The sequence below is a fragment of the Leptonychotes weddellii genome, chromosome 14 (genome assembly GCF_054177405.1).
Source record: "Leptonychotes weddellii isolate Sample4059 chromosome 14, ASM5417740v2, whole genome shotgun sequence".
Lineage (NCBI taxonomy): Eukaryota > Metazoa > Chordata > Mammalia > Carnivora > Phocidae > Leptonychotes > Leptonychotes weddellii.
This window is the reverse complement of record NC_138382.1, coordinates 11,154,728-11,177,349: the sequence shown is the minus strand read 5'-3', so window position 1 is coordinate 11,177,349 and position 22,622 is coordinate 11,154,728. Positions and strand designations below refer to the sequence as shown.

General features: G+C 40.5%; 1 protein-coding gene across 6 annotated transcripts in view; it reads left to right on the top strand.

Annotated features, from left to right (window-relative positions):
- TRPM3 (transient receptor potential cation channel subfamily M member 3) overlaps nucleotides 1-22,622 on the top strand; it is a 535,004-nt gene that overhangs the window by 265,734 nt on the left and 246,648 nt on the right. For all 6 annotated transcript variants that reach the window (XM_081802839.1, XM_081802841.1, XM_081802838.1 and 3 more), the window contains exons 2-3: nucleotides 9,683-9,762; nucleotides 11,347-11,551. In XM_081802839.1, the coding sequence (XP_081658965.1) occupies nucleotides 9,683-9,762; nucleotides 11,347-11,551 (285 nt within the window). The remainder of the gene's footprint in view (nucleotides 1-9,682; nucleotides 9,763-11,346; nucleotides 11,552-22,622) is intronic.

Here is a 22,622-nt window from a genome sequence, read left to right as displayed (position 1 = left end):
TGTGGAACATAAGGAATAGCATGGAGGACATTAGGAGAAGGAAGGGAAAAATGAAGGGAGGAAATCGGAGGGGGAGACGAACCATGAGAGACTATGGACTCTGAGAAACAAACTGAGGGTTTTAGAGGGGAGGGGTGTGGGGGGATGGGTTAGCCCGGTGATGGGTATTAAGGAGGGCATGTGTTGCAATGAGCTCTGGGTGTAATATGCAAATAGTGAATCATGGAACACTACATCAAAAACTAATGATGCGTTGTATGGTGACTAACATAACATAATAAAAATAAATAAATAAATAAATAAATAAATAAAAGCAAATGAAAACAAAAAGCAAAAAAACAAACAAAGGTTGAGAAGTCTGGAACAGCCTGGTACACAGGAGAACAATCAATAATTTAGTTTACTGGGGCATAATGTGTTCAAAGATTTGGAGGAAAATTGAAAGATTTGACTAAGATACATCCAAGACCAGATCCTAAAGGTTTAAATACCTGATGGTGACCTGATGGTGCTGGGGTTGGGGAGCCATGGAAGGGAACTGACCAAGGGATGGCGGCCGAATCAATTATTTTAGGAAGAACATGCTGGTGGTAGCTAGCTTTATGATGTTTCTCAGGCATTGTTTTTCACTTTATAGGTCAACTGCAACTCTGACTATTAGAACCCACCATATATTTATTTTCAGGCATTAGAATAAAAACAAGGAACATTTAAGAGGGATTGGTCCTGTGTTTCCCCACCTTCAGTCTGTTTTGTGATATGTCATGATTTTTATCTTACCTACAAATGGTTTTTACTCTAATTTATTAAATATTTTTTAATATAGGGAAAATGTAGGTCCCCAAGCAATAGCATTTGTGAAGTTGCAGGGTTAACCACTGCTTGTATATTATATTTTAACATAAGCCCAACTATTAAAAATGCCCATCAAGTTACTACCCTAAAATCTCCCTTTAAAACACAAGTCCATCTGCTGCTGTCATCTTACAGGTGAGGAACTGATGTGCAAGTATGTCAAATGATGTGCCTACATCCTTATGTATGCCTATGATGTCCCAAACACAGTTCTAGGTGCTGGGGCAACAGAAATCACAAAACGAAATCACTGCCCTCAAGCACTCACATTCTAGTGGCCGTCGGAGACAAAAGACAAATAATGATGCAAGGAGGTGCCATACCGCCCCATACTGTGAAGGGCTGTGAGAAAGACACTGTGTGCCTTGAGGTAGCTGGTCGAGGAAAGCCTCTTAGCGGCCCCTGATGTGCTCAGGGAGCAAGTTGTGGGATATCTGAGGATGAAGCTGTCCAGGTAGAAGAAATAAGAGCAAAGGCACCTGGGTGAGAACTTGCCTGCCATGCTCAAGGAAGAGCCAGGAATTGCAAGGAATGGTGCCGTGAAAGCCTGGATCTTCGGCCACCACTCCTCCCCTGCAGCCCCATCATGCAGACCCCCTTTTCCTATACTAGGGGCTGACCAGCACACACCAGTCCCAGCCCGCTTCCCGTTTCAATGGAACACAGCCATGCTCGTTGGGTTGCGTGTCGCCCATGACTTCTCTGGTGTTACAACAGCAGAGTTAAATGGCACAACAGAGATTATATGGCCCACAAACAGCCTAAATGATTTGCCATCTGGCCCTTGAGAGAAAATGTTTGCTGACTCCTCTGTATCACGCTCTTTGTCGCTATTGTCATCAAATGTGGACATCACAGAAAAAAAAATGCCTTGGACATCTTTATAACAGTGAAATATGCGTCTTTCCATTTTAAAACCTAGTTTTTACATGTAGAAAATCTGATTTCCATTTTTAAAATTGAGTTAAGTACCAGTGGAAAGTTTTTAGTATATTCTATTCGAGTGTGATTTTTTTTTTTTCTTTAATGATGGATTAGGAGAATAAGGTAAATCTGCCACTATGTAAAGAACAACTAGAGTCAGCATTACCCTTGTGGTTTCCTCTTGTTAGTATTCAAATTATATTCTCTCTAAACTACAGCTGAAACAGGCTGGAAATATATCCTGTCAGGAGTTGCATTGTTGGGTGATGCACAAGATTTTAAAAAGATCCATATGGACGGTGTGGCCCAGAGCTACAAGTCTCTTTGGAACTAATTACCTTCTCGAATCAAAGGGTCCTGAAGATCATCTGTGACCGCATGTGAAAGCATCGCCGTCTGACTTTACCTGGGGCCTCCCTTTCTCTTAAACAAAAGCGCTCATGGTTCTGGTGATAATTTTTTGTCTTTGGTCTAAAGTTCACGGAAGATACCTCATATTCTTGTCCCTATCAAATATTTCTCTCTCTAAAGGAAAAGTAAGCAAAAAGGGGGGGAAATGAGTAAGACTGGAGAGAATAGAATTAAGAAAAATATGGGGGCAGTATTTAAAATGCTCAGTATGAATGTGAGTGAACTCAAGATTTAAAGTAAGTCAGATGAAGGCTTGAAGTAGTATCTGGTGAGGAAGGAGGTTGAAGAAAGCTGAATTTTTCAAGTATTTCTTGTATTGGAGGGATCATCTGTAACCAATTTATTTAGTCACACAGAGAGCCTACAGACTACCAGCCCCATGTCTCTCAGGTGCTTGCCTGCCCGCCCGCCGTCCTCCTCTTCTCCTTCCTCCTTCTCCCCCTCCTCTCCCTTCTCTCCCTCCTACATCTGGTCTTTCTCCTTCTCTTCTCTGTTCCCTTCCCCCACCCCTCCTTCAGACTCTAGAAGACTCACCCAGAACATTATAGAATATAATTTTCTTTCCACATGTTCTCCACTGAGCCTTCTCTATTTTTAAAAGTAATCTCTACACCCAATGTAGGGCTCACACTCATGAGCCAGAGATCAAGGGTTGCACACTCTACTGACTAAACCAGCCAGGCGCTCTCTCTTTTGGCTGAATTCTTCCTAAGTCACTTCCTGAACTGCTCATCCCAGTGGCTTCCTGTTATCTTAAGCTTCACAGCTTAAGGAAACCTTCTGATCACAAAGAATATAGTTTTATGACTACAAATATATGATTACAGGAAAAAAAACTTAGGAAAATATAGAAAAACAAAAGGAAGAAAATAAAAATTAGCCACAGTCTCTGCTTTAGTATAGTTCCCACCTATTATGTCTGTAGGTATTTTAAAAATCTAGTTATTATTCACTTACTATTTAATGCCCGCTTTTCACACATAAGAATGTGAAGATAATGTATTTCTCTATGTAATTAGTCTTCTGAAACTCGATTCTGATCATCATCAAATGGCAAGTGCCATAGTTTAATTAGCCTCCCGTTGATGGCCTTTTGTTTCCAATTTTTCTGTATTATAAATAAAGCTGCAATGAACATCTTTGTGTGCTCACATCCCTGGTGATTCCCTGAGAATAGAATGCATGGGAGTGTTCCCACTACATGAAAAGTGGGGATGCACATTATCGAGGCTGTCACTCCATACCATTCTGTAGCCAAACTCCTGAACAAGCACAGGGACTTCTCCATCATGTGTTTAATGCTAAAGCTCAGTCTGCTGTTCCACTTGCATGTACTGCTTCCTCGGTTGAAGGTCATTTGAAGCAATTTATTGATTTTTGTGTCTGGGGAACCTCTGTATGTGACGGACCAGAGTTTGAAGAAGATCAGTCTTGGAAACAGCAGAGAGGCAAGGAGAAGGTGAAGGATTCCATCCAAGTTTGGAATAAGTCCTCTGGTTATGCTATGACTCCCTGAGAGCGTTCATGTAATGCCTAGTAGGTATTTTCAGGAAAAATGAAGATCAAAGTGGCCCTGCTCTCAAAGATTTACAGCTCAGGTGGTTGACCATAAATACCCCCTCTCTGCTCTGACTTCTGTCGGTGGGGAGAGAGCAGTCCTTTGGAGATGAAATGCTTATATATTTACTTTTTACAAAGTATTCTTGCCTTGTTGAAATTGGAGCTCTTTTCCCTCCCAATTTGTTCACTTACATAGGTAAGAACTACTGTTATCTGAAAAACTCACCCTTGGGTGTTGTTTGAAAGAGCCCCTTTTGTGTGAGCCAGAAGCTCCCAGTTGGGCCACCGCAGGTCAAAAACCATCCTGGTGTGAGCTGCTTTCAGTCCGAGTCCGTATTCTGGAATGCTCACTACTCCTCTCTTTTTCACGGGGAAACGGGAGAGTGTAGGTTTCTGATCTCACATTTGCAATTGCAAGGGAGGGGCCAAGGATGAGAAGTGCAATCAGACAAGTTTTATCATTTATTGACACTTTAGAAGTTGTGGAAAGCTACTGGCCTAGTCCAACTTTATTCTGCTTGGGCTCATGTTCAGGGACCAAACTATTCTTTGTGAAACATGCAGAGCTGTGAGCAGTTCCTCTTTAAAGAAATACTGTCATTCCATTCTTTGGGGAGGCAGGAACAATGCCCCTTGTGTGTTCGAACCCCTCGGAGCATTAACACAGTTTCCTTAGAAGGGTTTGCTTTCCCGAGTTGAACTTTGCAAAACTCAGAACACCTTATCACACTTTTCAGAAGGCTTCTCTCTGAAAATGGAAAAAGGAAAGGGGGGAGAGCCTGTCAGGACTTGTGCCAATTAAATCCGATCTCTCCGGGGATTTGTTTTTCTTCTGGCGTCAGATTAGATGTTCAAATCAAGCAGTGTTTGAGGGCTGCAAGGGAATGTCCATGGGATTCTTAGTGAGGCTAATCCCAAAGCGGCACATTCCAAGGGGCTAATCTGCCCAAGTTCATTGCTTCCTTGAAACGTCTCTTGGGGGAAGAGCTGGGCAAGTGGCTTTTTTTCCAGTGGGCGGTCATAAGAGCATTATTAACGGGATGACCAGCCCCAGACACAGCAAAATGAAAGCAACAGGACCTGCTCGTGGGACTGCATTTGCCACCACCCAGAGTCAGTGCTCAGGTAAAATGATTTTGGCTCATTTTCTTCTTGTTCAACCTCCCAGTAGTGGATCGGGGGAACCTAGAGGAAGACCAAAGGAATGCCCAGGTTGATGCTGAAGGAAAGCGAAAGTCAAAAAGGAATACAGGCGTTCAGTACCTTTGGGTCTTCGGTGTTTTGTTCCGATTAGGATAGAGTGTACATTTGAAATAAGAGAGTCTCAAAATAAGGAACATAGTGAAACTTCACTTGGTTCGTTCTATAGATTTAGTGGATTCTTTTTTTCTCTCTCTAATCTGTGATTACTGGTCTGGGTTGTTGTTGTTCTGTTAAGTTATGTTCCTAAAGGGTGGATTGCAGTAGCACTTTCCAAGACTTTCTGGAGACAGATTTAGTACATACTCGATGTATGTACTTGTAAACCATTCCTGCCTGGAGAAGTTCTTGATCCTGTAGCTGGTGGGAAGCCGGGAGTATGAAGCATCAGAGTAATTGAGGGAACTAATGTTTGTAGCAGAATCTTTGTGAAAAAGAAGTGAAACCTGACTAAATGAAATAACCTAATTTTTTTTTTCCCTTCAGAGGCAATATTTACAACTTTTGTTTGTCTGTTTCTATCATTTGTATCCTTTATTGACTGTACATTTTACTTGCAAAATTAGTACTTTATTCTTTGAGGGTAATCATTATACTTTGTACAAAATATGAATGTCCTCATTTTTGTTTTCAATACGAAGTCCTTTAATTATTAGCCTTTGAAACCACTTCCCTATTACACATCACACATGACTGATAATGCAGAAAGACAAGAAAGAAAATAGCCCTTCACAAACTCAGTCATGGTGATGTGGCCGTTCTACCTTTAGAAAAGAATGTACAAAGTGATTTTCTAAGGTCTGATGGAAGCCATCTTTTCTGAGTACATGAGACTTCCGAAGCATATTTAAAAAGAAAAGATTTGAGAGCACCCTGTCCATTGAAGTTTTGCATTAGAAGAGAATTAAAGGGTCAGTAAGAAACATGGCATGTCAAAACTATTTCATGCTTTCTAACAACAAGAATAGCCATTCTGAGCTAACTTATTTGGATATTGAAGCCAAGGATGAAGCTCACGCAGAGCAGTTCAAAGCCTTTGGACAAAAGAAAAGGGAATTAGTTTGGGGAACAAGTTAAACCATGATTATACATCAAATTTGCCCTCTTCAAGAAAATGATTTTAAAAATCTAGTATCTACCCACACTGAAGACCTGAATAAAAGCACAATACAGCAAAGCCCACAGTAGAGCATAATCAATTATGCATGATATTTTGTAGAATTTCTAATTCATGTGTTATACATGCACTCTTTCTATTATGTATTGTACTTCTCTCAAAAACAGAGAGAATTCAATTCAATTATGAATGTTGGAAAGATTTTTTTATATTACATTCCTTCCCCACCCCCTCCCAATTTTCCATGCCTTTGCAAGGGAAATGGTTAATCTGCTGGTAATAAGAAATGGAAATTGATCTGCATTCCTTTCACTAACAGTGAGGTAGGATTTTCACCTTCAAGAAGGTAATTAAGTTGCTAAACTGAAACAAGTCAAGTTACTTCATTTTTAAAAACTAACAAGTTGGCAATCTCTCTATGTAGTAATTCTGACTAAAACTTCCAGGGTCTTCCAAGTCAAAACTGGGATCCATGAGTGAGACAAATAATCAAGGTGTCCTTGGAAAGTCTAATTCATCTGTCATGGTCCCCCAGATTCTCAAGTTAGGAATCCTGTTGGAATCACATTTCTTTGTTAGAGCTCTTATAATGATCCACCTTCTTTTACTTCTTGCTCCTATTACAATGTTCCTAATGTCCCACGCCAATCCTTTATCCTAAGGAGAGAGGTAGAACACAGAAGAATATGTATTACTCCATGTGTGGGGACAGAAGGGAGGGAAGAGGAGGGAAAAATGCAAGTATGAACTGGGTCTAAGGCATGCCTCTAGGAGTCCAACTCTGCCCAAAAACCAAGGCATTCCCAGGCATGCCCAGATGGCACTGGGTATTTAGTATTAATAATATGGTATTAATATTAATAATATGTAATTTGGAAAGGCAGTTTAGCAGAGTGGGTAAGAGTGTGAACTCTAGTCAGACTATGCAAGTTCAAACTCTGGCTTTAAAATGTACTTGCTGCATCTCTCTGCCTCATTTCTTCAATGGTAAAATGGACATGATAGTAGTACTTCCCTCATGGGGTCCTTATGAGGATCCATGGAGATAATACATATATGGCATATTTCCAGGCACATGAGGAGCCCTTCGTAAATGCTAAATATTGAACGCCTACTGAGTTCCAGGTGCTCTCCCTGAATCATGTGCTTTGGTAAATACAACAATGTTCTGAGGTGGCTATGATTATCCTCGTTTTATAGAAAAGACTCAGGGATATTAAATAACTTATCTATATACCATTTTTAGTGGCCAACTAGGCCTTCTTGGAGCCTATGATCCCCAATGCAAAGAGAGATCAAACTGGATCAGGTCTATTATAGCAGGTTCATAGTGCTCTTGTGTGAAACTGCATCTGAACTTTTAGTACCAGAACCAACCCAGCATGGGTCCCTTTTCTTGAATTGAAACATGGTACCCAAATAATAATGATAACAACTTGGTGTGTCAGCTATTATTATTATTGTGCCCATTTTATAGATGAGAAAAACTGAGGACCACAAAAATTATGTGACTTTGTCCAGCCCATAGAGTCCCACTCATGCCACTTTTTCTAACGGCAAACCTCTCACTCTATCCGTAATACTGCCATGCCTTCTTTCTCTCAGGGAATATTGGTTGGCACTCCCCCAAATTTGCAGATCCTTCCCCAAAAGATCCTTCTGAATTCTAGCCAAAATGGGCCACAAAGAAGAAAGGAAAGTGCATTCTCCCTTTCCTGCTCCCCAAGGTGTAGGGAAAGTTGGTTTCAAATGTCCAGTGAGGAATATTTTTACCGTCTTTCTGCCAAGAGATGTTATCAATGAAAGTGTTCAGTGTCTAGGAAAAATCACAGCCTATGAATAGTCTAACTTACAGGCTTTTCACAAAGATAAAGCCTGGTTATCTATGCTGCTCAGCTCATTTCTGTTGCTAAGATGCAGCCACTAGCTTTTCCTATATATTTGAGAAGAAAAATCTTTGTGAATCACACTGGGGCTTTCTTCATGCCCAGCTGACAAACAGAATGGCAAATGTTACCCTTGTGGTTTGAGGGTGCAGAGGGCCACCTGGACCCAGGGATCTCGGAGACGGCCTAGGTGCTCCTCTTTGTATGGATAGTGCATAAACACTGAGAAGTGCAAGCATCCCTCATGTTGCTACTATTACAATGTTCTTTGTCATACGAGATAACTTCTGCCTTCTGTGCTACAGGCTTGCATAGACTCCATCATGAGAGAGGAGAGAGGTGGGAGACTAAGGGTTGAAAGCAAACCAGACCCTCGCACAGTTTATATAGATGTTTGGGTCCTTGGCAGAGTCAGTATTAATTACAGCCAACATATAGGGGCTTGTAACAGTTAACACTGGTCACTGAGGCCAAGTAAACTGCTAAGTTGCACTTTGGCCCTGTATATTTTATTTATTTTATTTTTTTTATGGCCCTGTATATTTTAAGGGCATAAATTTAGTCCTGATACTGTGTTAAAGAAAAGATGATACCATATGGAAATAACTTTACAGGATGCTCTAACAACTTCTGTCTTAAATGCTTAGAAAAGGAATCTTCTGAGTAGCGTATAGGATCTCATGGGAGACTCCTCTACTTTTTCAAAAGCTGGCAAAGAAAGGGGTAAAGGCTATGGGATGTACACTGTGCTTTGGAACAAAGATGGTACAGTTTGCGGGAGCTTCCTTCATCCTTCAGGGAACCCAATCTCAGTGGCCGGACTTCCTGGTGGACAGTCCCAACAATGCCCATTCTAAGAACCTGTGCTTCCTGTGCTTAAAGACATGTGGAATTAAAAAAGAAAAGAAAGGAAAAGAAAAAGTGCTATCTTCCTTCCTTCCAAAGGCATTACCTGTGAAGTTCTGGACTATGATAAAGACATTTATCTTCCTTATGCTTCCATTTCCTTTTTTTCCTTCTGTATTTAAGCACTGCTAATTAGGATCTTAGAAAAAGCATCATGATGGATTAGAGCTCTTGAATTGTATAATTCTCTTACCATTTCTCTTTCTTTCTTTTTTTTAGCAAGAGAGGTGGGAGGAGGGGCAGAGTGAGAGGGAGAGAGAGAATCTCAAGCACATTCCCCACTAAGCGCAGAGCTGGCCTCGGGGCTTGATCTCACGACCCTGAGATCATGAGCTGAGCCAAAATCAAGAGCTGGATGCTCAACTGACTGAGCCACCCAGGCTCCCCAGTTTCTCTTTCTTTCTACAAGGAAAATCAAATGGAAGTGTTAGCCATGAGAACTTCATACTTACTTACATGTATTTCCCCCCAGCACTGAATATTTGTTATTTACAGGGATATAAACCTACTGCTCTGTGTTTTTCATTTCCTCCATAAAGCATTGTTTTTCTGCCTTCAAAAATCATTAAGAATTTGTATATGGTTCCATCACTAACATTTTTTTTATTATGGTCATTTTCTTTGACTTGATATTATAATGTTGACCTAATCAACAACTTCTGGCAGCACTTGATTTCGTTATATGCAGTGTCCATGTGTGAAGTAACCACAATTTCAGTTCGGTTTATGAGATACTAGTCTATTACGTGATTATGAAATTTTGTTTCCTATGCAAAAATACTTGGAGGTTATGTTCACCTTACTTCTTCTTTTTTTTTTTCAGGCTCAGAAATCCTGGATAGAAAGAGCATTTTATAAAAGAGAATGTGTTCACATCATACCCAGCACCAAAGACCCCCATAGGTAATCTTGCCGTTTCTATAATGAAGTGAGACCACAGAGTAGCAGTTACGGGAACAAAACTACAATAGTAATCACTCTCCATTGCAAGGGAACCAACGTCAAAGATCATTTCTTTTAATCTTTGCTGGACATCTCCGCAGCAATATTATATGTATACACCACATAATATGCCATGCCTGCAGTTAATTCTCTAACAGCCTGTACAAAATAACAGATAACCCATTGGGAAGGAATTAATCACTGTCTATAAGTGGGTTATATGTATTTTTAGTATGGTTACTGATTTTCCCTTTTAAGCATTTCATCAAAATGCTTAGTTTGTACCAACATTCTCTGCTAAAATGAAAAAGAGCTTTTTAAATAAAAGACTCCTAGCAGATTACTAATTAGACTGCTGACCTTCAGATTCCCGTCCAAGCACATTTTTAGTGTCCTACTTACCTTACCTTTAGTATCCTACTTACCTCCCTGATTTTGCCTTAATTAACAGCGTATAAAGTAGGAAGCATTTGGGATGTGGTAACATATGAATGTCTGGAAATGCCTTTATGAAAAGGCAACATAATCAAGCAATTTTAAAATACAGCCTGTAGAGTCATATAGACTAGCTGTGTAACCTTGAGCAAATTTCCTAACCTTCAAAACTGCAATATTTTACTCATAAAATGAATGTGATGTCGTTAGTATTTAATAACTGATAACTGTGTATCAATATTATTATTAATAGTTATAATAGTGATACAAATAAAGTATGAAGGATTGTATCGGTATTATTACTAATAATAGTGGTAGTGGAAAAGTATGAAGGACATTTTCATGATGTGAGGAGTGAATTTTGTTTTCAAATATCTTGTGAATAATATTTTCATCGTTTCTTTGGGAACACTTAAGCTGTAGATTTTTATTCTCAGACTTGGATATTTGACAGTGCATGTCAATTGAGGAAAGACAAGTTAGGTGACTCACATATGAGTGAGCGTTCTTATTTAAATGTGTATGTTAAGATTCTTCCCTCAAAGCTGTGCAGTGGCTTTCATGCAAGATTTGATAGATGGGAGGAGTAAGAAGTAGAAAAATCTATAGGGGGGCGCCTGGGTGGCTCAGTCAATAAGCGTCTGCCTTCGGCTCAGATCATGATCCCAGGGTCCTGGGACCGAGTCCGGCATTGTTCCCTGCTCAGCAGGAAGCCTGCTTCTCCCTCTCCCACTCCCCCTGCTTGTGTTCCCTCTCTCGCTGTCTCTCTCTCTGTCAAATAAATAAATAAAATCTTAAAAAATATATATATAGGGCTTTTGTTCACAGGTTCCGATCCAGAACAATATGGCAGGTCTGAAAGGGGTGGGTGGAGAAGGCCGGGAGGCATGTTATAGCTTATCCAGCTAAAGGAAAATGAGGAGGAGCAGAAAAGAAAATTTGTATGTCAAGTAAATCCTGAGTTCACTATTTGCCTGATATAGCCACATTGTGGGATTCTGCCTAAGAGCTGACTGGCTATGGTCTGTCGATTTCTCTGGCAGGTTGCCCTCAGTGGGTGTTCCAATAATGGCAGATACAAGGGATTCACTTTGACCTCCTCTGATGCAGGTGTTGCTGTGGGCGTCTGATCGGCCAGCATGTGGGCCTCACTCCCAGTATCTCCGTTCTTCAGAATGAGAAAAATGAGAGTCGCCTCTCCCGAAATGACATCCAGTCCGAGAAGTGGTCCATCAGCAAGCACACTCAACTCAGCCCGACGGATGCTTTTGGGACCATTGAGTTCCAAGGAGGTGGCCATTCCAACAAAGCCATGGTAATCAGAAACCCATTCAGTTGCTTCCCAAATTCTTTCTCACGTCTTGTAAAGGAGAGGTGAAGAGCTGGAGATTGAGCCTTTGGGCTCAGTCCCACCTCTGCCAGATCCAGGCTAGGCAAAGGGCTCTGATGACCTTGGCCCTATGCATCTCTGCTCTCCTCTAGAGAATGGGGGAAAGAAAATTCCTCCCAGGATTTTTTAAATAATTAGTATGATTATTGGATGCAGTGACTATTGTTATTAATTATTAATAATAAGTAGCTTTCTATAGTGATCCACTGTTTATTATGTTACTCTCTGGGTCTCATCCCTTGGGGCGTTTTTCTGTCTCCTTTGGTAAAAAAGAAAAAAAAAGGGAAAAAAAATCTTACCTTTAGGTTTCTGTTTGGTTCTATTGGTAACTAGCATTCTTTCAATTCAAGGTAGAAATGATCAACCCAGACTGTTCTAACAGATCTTGCCATCTAAAGTGAGTGCTTTTGCTCCAGGCAGCTGTGTTCAATAAAGTTCTCAGTAGAAGAGCTCCATATGAAAAGCGTTTTGTTTGGAACGGAGGCTTTAGGAAATAATAACAGATTTTACTTCTAAGAGTTGTTGCTTCTAAATTTCAGCTTTCATCATGAACCTCTCCCTACTTGGCCGACAGATTTTTTTCCAGGAGGAAAGTATACCATATGTTTTTGGAAATTCTAGAAATGCTATATTTCAACAAGCTTGCTTCTAACAGAGAGAGTTAGTTGAGGGTGAGGCAGTTGGAGGTAACTGCTCTGAGGCTCACAAAGTTTTCCGAGTTTGGAGAGGAAATTTTGCTTAGAGAAGCTTACTGCAAAACGCAAGGGAAGTCACTTCACACTAGTCACAGACTAAAAACGTGCAAAAAAGCCACCTCTCTCCCCTTTCATCTCTCCTCCCCTTTCCCTCTATTCCCTCACTCCTGCAGGATTTTCTTCACCACGAATGGCTGACTGAGCTATTCTCATAGTTTTCCCCTAAGAAAATCAATACTGAGTTATACATTAGAGTAAAAACAATTTTGAGCAGTGTATTGGGAAGAAGAGGATGCTATGTGCAGCCCCCTGTAAGGCCTGGGGGAAAAAGGTGAGGGGGTGGGGTGTTAGTCTTGGCCTGTACAGAACCAAGGGCAATGGAAATTTGGCAATGTCCTCATCCACCCAAGGGATGTATTCCCCTACACAAAGTCATTAAGAGTCCCTAGCTCAGCACAATTCCCATTCACAGTATGGGATTGAACCATATACACTGGGGATCCTCTGGAACGATGCATTAATTAAAAGTCATGTAAGTTCATCCTTTAAGAAAAGTGCTGCAAAAAAAAAAAAAGAAAAGAAAGAAAGAAAGAAAAGAAAAAGCAAAGGGATGGAAATGGATCCATGAGGGGCCAAAGTTCTTCATTGGAGACGAGACTATGATAATGTTGAGAATGAAGTGTGCCCCCCAAAGAGAGAAAGTCCCACAGATGAGGAAGTGGCTTATTAGGCAATGATCATTGTGGAGTGGTACACCCAGTGACGTCATAGGGTGTTTGGTGCCCGCGAGCTTTGTGCCCCACGTCGCACAGCTGATACATGATATACGTATATTATGACATTTAGCAGCAGAGGAAAAACTTGAAGAGGCAAATCTTTCCCTCTCCTCTGGAAGTGTGAATACATATGACATCGAACTTTGATAGCCCTCCCCAAGCCTCACATAGCTCTACAAAACCCAGAACTATCTGTCGGCAATCAGGTTAGGAAAGATCAGCTACATGATTTTCCTTTCCTTTCCTTTCCTTTCCTTTCCTTTCCTTTCCTTTCCTTTCCTTTCCTTTCCTTTCCTTCCTTTCCTTTCCTTTCCTTTTCTTTTCTTTCCTTTCCTTTCCTTTCCTTTCCTTTCTCTTTCTTTCTTTCTTTCTTTCTTTCTTTTTCCTTCTTTCTTTCTTTTTTTGGGCGGTGTGTACAACCAAATATTTAGCCAGTGAGAGTCCCCGCTATTCAGAGACAATGAGCATTTTGTCCACTTTGAATACCTGGCCTTGAATGATTCTGATTCTCCTGTCTAGACCAAGGGGCGGAGCTGACAACAGGTCAGATGTCCGGCTTTATCAGGCAGGGTGGTGGTTTTGTGCCAACCTGGGCCTCCCTTACTTCTTGCCCTCCCCAACAAACTGGCATGCAGTTTGGACAAAGGAAAAAATCAGCAACTACTGTCTGTTAAAGAATGTTAGTCTTCAGATGGGGAAGGCAGGGTTAAATATTCACCACGATTGAAGGGAAACAGGTCAATAACTTACTGTCTTTGATCCCTGTTCCTGACAAGAATATTTGGAAGTTGAGATGATTTTTAGCAAAGTGAGCAAAGAACTCTAGAGGGCAGATTAATTTTGACCTTTATTATTAAAAAAAAAAAGTAAAAAAATATATACATAACATTAATTTTTACCTTCAAGACCGCCCAAGATGAGGCACTTGGGTCTTCAGAATGCCATTGTGGTCTGGACACAATGTGAGGCAGAATGCACTGGAGTATGGTAGAAGGTTCAGTTGGAGAAAAGAGAATCTTTATTAAAATGTGGTGGGCCACGGGGAAACCTTATCTGCTCAGAAACGTTATGTCCGTGTGTCTTCACCTAGGGACGCCACAGAGCTTTGGGCACCAAAGACACTGGAGGGAGCGATGCAGTGGTTCTCTGCTTGGAGGATCACAATGACCCGTGCACTTCTATGGATGCCCGTGGCCAAGAATCATTGCCAGAGAGTCTCCCTCGCTGGTCTGAGATGGAACCTGGGCATTTGAAGTATTTTAAAAATGAGCCAGGTTATTCTATTCAGCCAGGCTTAGAAAGGACTAAATCATCTCAATCTCTCTACCTGTTTTATAGACGAGGAGACCGGAGCCCAGAGAACTTCAATTCTTTTCTGAGAGTTACTTGGTTATGTAATGACAAAGATAAATTCTTGAACCCAAGTTCCTCAGGACTCGCCATCAGTTCTGTTTCTTCTCTGTCGTGTATGCTTGGTATAGACTATAGGAGATGTTTTGAAGGGAAGCTAATTACTGTTATGTTTCTCGCTGTCTTGTAAGGGTTTTGAAAACTTTTCAGTAGAATTAGAAAATTAGTATTATTTGATGAGGTTAATTAAACTCAAAAGCTACGAGCAGGAGGAGGTCTTTGTAAAATTACATCCTAGGTTAATGGAACCATTTTCTGAGCTTTTCCCAGCACTTTGTGGTGTTCTGTCCTCAATTCCCAGGCTCGACAAGCCTGGGAAAGTGTGGTAGCAATGGATCCAGCGTCTCTCTCACTTTGTAAAGAAATCATGACCCGGGCAGGAGACACCCTGGTAGCTGACAGTGAGTGAAGGGTCCTCACTCCCTTCTCTCCTCAGCACTAAGCCACGTCCTACCAAATTGGCATGCCCCAAATGCCATTCCTGGGCTGTTGGAGGACCTGGCAGTTCATTCAGGTGCCTCATAAAAGTTAGAACATGAGGACCAAGGAAGAAGATAGTAAGATACTAAAGCTCTGGGTTAGACATTGTCTTATTAGTGTGAGTTCTAGGTAACTTTTTAAAACTGACTTAGAGAGCAGTCGCAAGATGGCCCCGCAGCAGACCCTGGGCCCTCTCTCAAAGACTCTTCTTTATCTGGGGCTACAGCTGTAAGTTCTTTAGAAGAGGGACAGTGCTGGACTTGATTATACAGAATCTTATTTGCTACTAATTGTCTCTTCCAATTAATGCTGAGCTGACTTGTGGACCAGGTAAGTATAACCTAATTAAGGACTTGTATTTAAACCTCTCAAGTCATTCACATAATTATCTTCAGGTTTTCCCTTGCTATTCACTCTGTTTATTAGATCAGGTTGAGCCCCTTATTATAGTTTTTATATAATTTAGGTAATTTGTTCCTCTGCCTCATTGTCACACTTAAAGCTCTAACCGTCGAGTCTGCTGGGATGAAAGCCTTCTACTCTGAGCATTATCAGCGGGAGGATTGAGGGTAGGGAGTCTGTTGGCAGCACGTCATCTACAATCTTACACTCTTAAAATGCTATGGGATTGAATTTGATCTTTTTTTAAATTGTCTTTCTTTGAATTATGCAAATTTAATCTGGGTCTCAGCACTGACGGACACATACCAAATACGAAACTAAATGAATCCCATTTCACAAAATAAAACAGGTAATCCCTAGACATTGGCTAACTAATCAGCTTTCCATAAGCATGGTAAGGTATTTGAGGGGTTTGGTGTTTGTTCCATTGATTCCTACTTCCTACCTTTTAATCTTTAGGCCACTGAATTAGCAGTACCTTTGGGAGGCCCTTCTGAAACTGAGAATAAAACTAGAATTTATCACTTAAATTTCTGGTCCCAATCATAGACCTAAGGAAAGGAAGGGAAGAAACCCATCTTGCCTTTAGAAAATTCCCATCTCTTTGCCTCTCGAAAATTTTATGCTAAATAATTCTGGCAGAAAATGCAGAGAGTACCCCCCTATGACCTATTTATATGCTCAGTGGAGTTTGATACGTCTAAACCTTTAGCTTTGGCTTCTCAGCCAGCAACTGTCACCTGGAAGTACCTGGTATCTAACGCTGAGGAATCACAAAAACAATATAGACTAAATTGCAATGGCATTTTTCATTTCCAAAGTTTTGTGGGTCAACAAACTAGGAATGCAATCACCAGTGACACCACACATTTGCTCTCCAAGTGGTTCCCTTCTAGGGAACTTTTACGTGCATGAAACCACCGTAAGTATTAAACTCTTGCTGCAAAACTAGAAACTCCAGGGACTTAGAAAGCTGGTATCAGCAAAATTGTCTTAGCAGTCTGATATGACGTGTCATCCTTGGCCACAGTTTTAATTAAAAGTACTCACTTAAAAATGTGGCTACAGAGAATTTAAAGAGTGAAATGATGCTTATCACATTTCTCAACATAAAGGAAAACGGGCCGAATGTCCCCCTACAGCCTCGGAAGCAAAGCACTCAAAATAAGTGTTCAAATAGAGTTAGCAGTGCTATTACCATTTACTCCAAACAAGCACTACTTACAAATACCAACTGATAATTTCCAGGAATTAAAGACAGCTTCACAGTATTAGGAAGAGGATTTACCATTTCCAGGAGCGTAGCCAGATTTATCATTCTGCATTTCTTTTACATTTTCATTTAAAAAGCCGGGCAAAGTTACCGGAATAAAAATTTAGGGCTGAAGAGGTGACTCATTCATTATCAGAGCCAAATTATTCCACCAGCTCTCAAGTTCAGAATTCCAGTCCAGTCCAGAATTTTTATTATATTTTAATTAAACAACCCCAGCCTGTCCTAAGTTGTAATGACGATCTCCCTCTCTCTCTCTCTCTCTCTCTCTCTCTCTCTCTCTCTCTCTCTGTCTCACACACACACGCACACAGAGCTTTTGCCCACCCTGGGTTAGTTATAAAGTCAGAATCATATCATCTAGTCTCTGACGCACCTGTGACCCACAAAGGGAGACCCATGGGTAAAGTCAAGTCCTGTTTTGATAAGTGAATAGTAACGTTTCTACTGACAAAGCAGTAAGAGTGGCTTTAGAAAAAACTCCGGTGAAGTCACCTGCTACACAGAAAGACATTTAGCATCAGGCAGAACAAAAACTCAAGCAGCAGCTACCGAAGCCCTGTGCCATTTGAGCAGAAGAAATCCCTAGTTTTCTATCAGAGTCTCACAAGTTTGTGGTTTGGAACTCAAAATGTGTGTTCTTTGTGAAAATCATGCTGTATGCATTGGCCTCCAAAGCATCCAAGAACAGATCCAATAGGACAATTTCAACCAGAGTGAATCCCTATTTTATATAGAACATTCTCGAAGTGCTGTTCTGGATGTCATTAGTTCATCACACAGGCTTTCCACTACCCAGCGGGGGCGCTAAGGATAGAAAGGAAAAGGAGATTATTCTAGGCATGGGCAACTTATTCGAGCTCAGTTTATCTCTAGAAATTATAAATTGAGGAACTAAGGGTGAAGGATGGGTTAGGCAGCCCAGAGCAAAGGTAGCATTTTTGCTCTCGACAGGTACTTTTATGTAAACATCGGCACCAATCACTCCCCCAGATAACTCAGAGCTGAGAAACAAAGTGCTCCTTTAACTTATCCACGAAAGAGTTAAAGGCAAGTTATTTGGATCCTGTTGTACGCAGAAGTCATTTCTAAGGTGAGTGTTTGTAGCCTTCATTCAATTTTCATGTATTGGTTTTTCTGCCATACCAGGGGATTTTCCACAGTTTAGTCCTCACAGTATCCTGTGAGGTGGTCGGGATCACCCCCATTTCATAAGAGAAGGTGTGCAAATTGGCCAAATGACTTACAGGGCCCGTGCCTGATGCTAGAGTGTGATGCTGCTCACGATTGGAAAATCTATAAATGGAAGCACATTTCACCACATCAGGGTACTGCCCAGGTGACAAAATGTAGTATACCCATCAGGAAGATTTCTTGTTATTTGTAAGGTGATCCCTTAGCAATCAATGAGCTCACAGGTAGATGGTCAAAACTGCTTATCTTGACAACCAAAATAGCTCCTAATTTCAAATCACATTGACCGCTTATTAATTGCTCTGGGGACAGCCATTTATGACCTTGAAGCTGCTGATTCAGCGCATGAGTTAGCTGTTATATTACAAGCATCTGGAGAGTTCCTGACTAACCTGCTTTTTATGGGTATAAGAATATAATTTAAAAATTGACATCTTCAGATCATTGTCAAATGTCATTTTATCCCTTTGTTTTAATTAGCCTCCTCCCCCAAATCATTTGAGTTACTAAACCATAACAATAACAAAAACAATTAATGGATTCATTTAAATTCTTCCTTTAAAAAAAAAATCTTGGCTTTTATTCTCCAAGGGATTTAGGTCATTGGAGATAATTTGGGTAGCTGAAAATAGCTGTGTTTTTTTTATTTATTGTCGCCTAAGTAATTCCTCCGGTATCTCCCCCATTCTTCTCTGTGAGTTTCATGTAAAATATTGAGTGTTCTTTCTATCCTTTGGCCCAATGAGAAACACAAGACACCACTTAGAATCTTTGGTCTGGGGAAGAGTTGTAATCTTTGCTTCTCATGCAGTCCCTGGGGAGCTAGTCAGAAATGCAAAACCATAAGCCCCACCCCAGGCCTACTAGATCAGAACCTGCATTTTTGACAAGGTCCCCAGGTGAGTTGTGCACATTAAATTCTGAGAAACACGGCTCCACCGAGAGTTTCCAGTGCAACAGTAGCTTTAATCATGAACTAGATGGTGGTTGATGATTAGACAGCTAACTTGGAGGTCCCAGTCACTCACTTTCCCTGGCTCTCCCTGTCTTTCCCCGTAAAGCAGAAGAATTGAACTTGATGATTTCTAGTTCCCATGATTGCTAAGATACTTCTAAGTTCCCTTCCATTTCTAGGATTGACGACTTCATAGCCAATATGAAAGTTTTATCAAAAATCACGGTCAGGTCAAACATGGTCCCTGCCCTCAGAGATCCTGTGACATGGGCAGATAGAATTGACAAGTACAAGAAACAACGGGGAAAAAAAAAATCCAGTTGGGTTAGGTCAAGAGTTATGCTGCATCGATATGAGCTTGGATTCTCAGGAAAAGTCAGTAAAAGCCTTTGATAGATGAGAATGATTTCTGTATACGAGAAAGGGAGGAACTGGGTAGCCTACAACTTAGGGAACAGCATTAGCCAAATACAGAGAGAAGTGGGGAAACACCTCTAAGTGGGGTCAAGCCAAAGCAGGGAGGACCAGGACAGGCAGAATGAGAGTTTACATATAATGTAACACTTTGAACTGAGAAATAGTGGGATCAAAAAGGAATGGGAGAAAGAACTCTGTCTGTTGATGTCTTGGTGAGGGTATGGGGTTGAGAAGCCTTTTGGAGGCTGATGGATCATTAGAACTTTGAGACTGCTTATAGGTGAAAGAAAAGGAGAAGAAGAGAGGGGCATTTTTACTTTGAGGTCAAGAGCAAGGACTCTGGAGTCAGCAAACCTGGGCTATGGATCCTGTCATTACCACTAGCTATCAGTTGAACTTGAGAACCTGATGGATCCTTTCTGTCCCCCAGCAGTGAAATGTGGATAATACCAACCTCCTCATTACTGGGAGGAGTCATGATAATGTATTCGCTGGGGCACAGTAAATACAAAAAGGTCTTGGTTTGGGGCTTGGGGCGGGGGGGGGGGCGGGGCGGTTCTCAATAGAATTAAGAAATTGAGAGCAGAGAGAAATATGTGAAGAGGGCCCACCAGCAACGTGACCTCACACAGACTGGACAGCAAGTGCCTCTGTTTCCTCATCTGTAAGATAGAGCTGGGGACAAGGTGATCCAAGGTCATTCATTCCCTACTAGAGCACTCAGAGTAACAAGAGTTCTGTGATCACGAGCAAGCTTTTCTTAACTAGGAAAAAGATTAGGCTGCTTCAAAAGGAATTTTAACACATTCTGTAGATTTTTTTTTTTTTTTGGTCACTTTCCTGGGGTTCTTTTTTTCTTTTTTGAAGGTATAAGAGAGTAAAGGAGAGAACAGTCACTTAAAAAGCAATTTTTTTTTTTTTTTTACCATCTCCCACACCAAACCAAACCATTTTTGGTTTGTATAGTTTGGAAGCCTTGGGAGTCCCAGCCCTAATTTATTTCACTAAATATCCCTTTCTGAAATTAGTCAAAATGTCATAAATTCAATTCAGCAGGGCCGCCAAATTTTAACTACAGTGCACAGGAACAGAAAACATTTTATTCTTTCATCTTATAGCATCTATTATCTAGATGTTTTTCTTAGAGTCGCTCAATGAGTTAATAAATTTAACAATAGAGAGAGATCATAACATAGCCTTTATTTAAGAAACATTGTGCTTGCTTCTACCACTGCAATGCCCACTCTTCAGCCCCAAGGCTCCTTGCCTGGCACAAAAATGCACATTGTTATTGAAAATTTCTGTGGATACATATTGGAAAGTTCTTGCCCTCTGCATGAAAGTTTGTGCACAAAATTTGCCACTTCTCATCTTGTGAGCTCTAGTTAAATTCTGTTGGTATAATGCACTTAGCTAAAATTGCCAACCCTGACCCTTTCCATTCTGAAATTGATTGTTGCTGCATAGATTAAATTAACACAGAACCAGCTTATTAGATTCCAACACCTCTTTGGATTTCTAGTATACACGTATATAGGAAACTTTAGCTCTTTGGTATTTCTTGTTGATGCAGTTTATGTTGTCAAGCTGCTTTCATTTTTTCTTCTACTTTGCCTCTCATTTCAGCTAAATATATTTAAAAAGCATTTTAACAAAAGAATTGACATAATTTCTGAGGTTTTTGCAACAACGGGGTCTCCTAGATCCAAAAATATTCCAATAAATTGTCACCTCCTGCATAACCTTATTTGTTTATACATCCAAAAGCATATGTTGGTGTGGTTACATGCTGTTCTGTTCTTTCTGTAGTTACGCTACCTCAACATTAATACCTAACAAATTCCAGAGTTAATCAGTACCTCTCTCTTCTCTCCCACGCAACATACAGACTTTAGAATGCTTTCATCCTGATAACTTCCACCCAGTTAAATGCTGTATTGTCCAGTGCTTTAGTTCTGTACCTTCCCACCATAAATTAGACATTATCATCATTTATATTCTACACCCAGTGCTTTTTTAGATTTACCGTGTATTTGCTAATATCTTTGTTAGTGATTCTTTCTTGTATCCCAGATCATCCATTTGGGATCATGTAATTTCTCCCTGCTATATATATTTTTTAAAATTTCCTTCAGGAAAGTCTGCTAGAGATAAATTTTCAGTTTGGGTAGTCTGAAAATGTCTATAATTTGCTCTCATTTTTGGAAGATATATTTTCGCTGAATATAGAATCTTACACTGACAGTTCCTCTTGGCACATTGAAGACACTGGCTTGTGGCATCCATTTTTGCTGTTGAGGAATAGACCTTCTGTCTTAAATGACTGTTTCTTTGTAGGGGATTTATCTTATTTTCTGGCAGCTTTTGAAGATTTTTTTTATTTCCTTCCCTTTGGTGTTCTCTGTGAGGTGTCTCTGAGTGGTGTTTGTTTTTATTTATCCTGCTTGGGATTCATTGACATTCCTGGATCTGAGAATCTGTATCTTTCAACATTTCTAAGAAATTCCCAGCCAGCATCTGTTCAAGTATTGCTTCTTGCCATTATCTCTTTTACTTCCATCTAGAATTCAGATCATCTTCTCCAAGGTTTTCAATTTTGCTTCCGTTTTTAATTCCTTTGTCTTTCTAGGCTGCATCTGGTCGATTTCTCTGGATCTATTCATTAGCGTTGTCTAATCTGTAGCTTAATTTTTCTGTTGTATTTTTCTTTAAATTATTACTTTTTTATTTCTTGAAGTTGCTTTTGATTCTTTTTCAAAAGTATTGGTCATACCACCTCACACCAGTCAGAATGACTAAAATTAACAAGTCAGAAAATGACAGATGTTGGCAAGGATGCGGAGAAAGGGGAACCCTCTTACACTGTTGGTGGGAATGTGAACTGGTGCAGCCACTCTGGAAAACAGTATGGCGATTCCTGAAAAAGTTGAAAATAGAGCTACCCTATGACCCAGCAATTGCACTACTGGGTATTTACCCCAAAGATACAAATGTAGGGATTCAAAGGGGTACGTGCACCCTGATGTTTATAGCAGCAATATCCACAATAGCCAAACTGTGGAAAGAGCCAAGATGCCCATCAACAGATGAATGGATAAAGAAGATGTGGTATATATATATACAATGGAATATTATGCAGCCATCAAAAAATGAAATCTTGCCATTTGCAATGACGTGGATGGAACTAGAGGGTATTATGCTAAGCGAAATAAGTGAATCAGAGAAAGACAATTATATGATCTCACTGATATGAGGAATTTGACAAACAAGACAGAGGATCATAGGGGAAGGGAGGGAAAAATGAAACAAGATGTAACCAGAGAGGGAGACAAACCATAAGAGACTTTTAATCTCAGGAAACAATCTGAGGGTTGCTGGATGGAGGAGGGTGGGA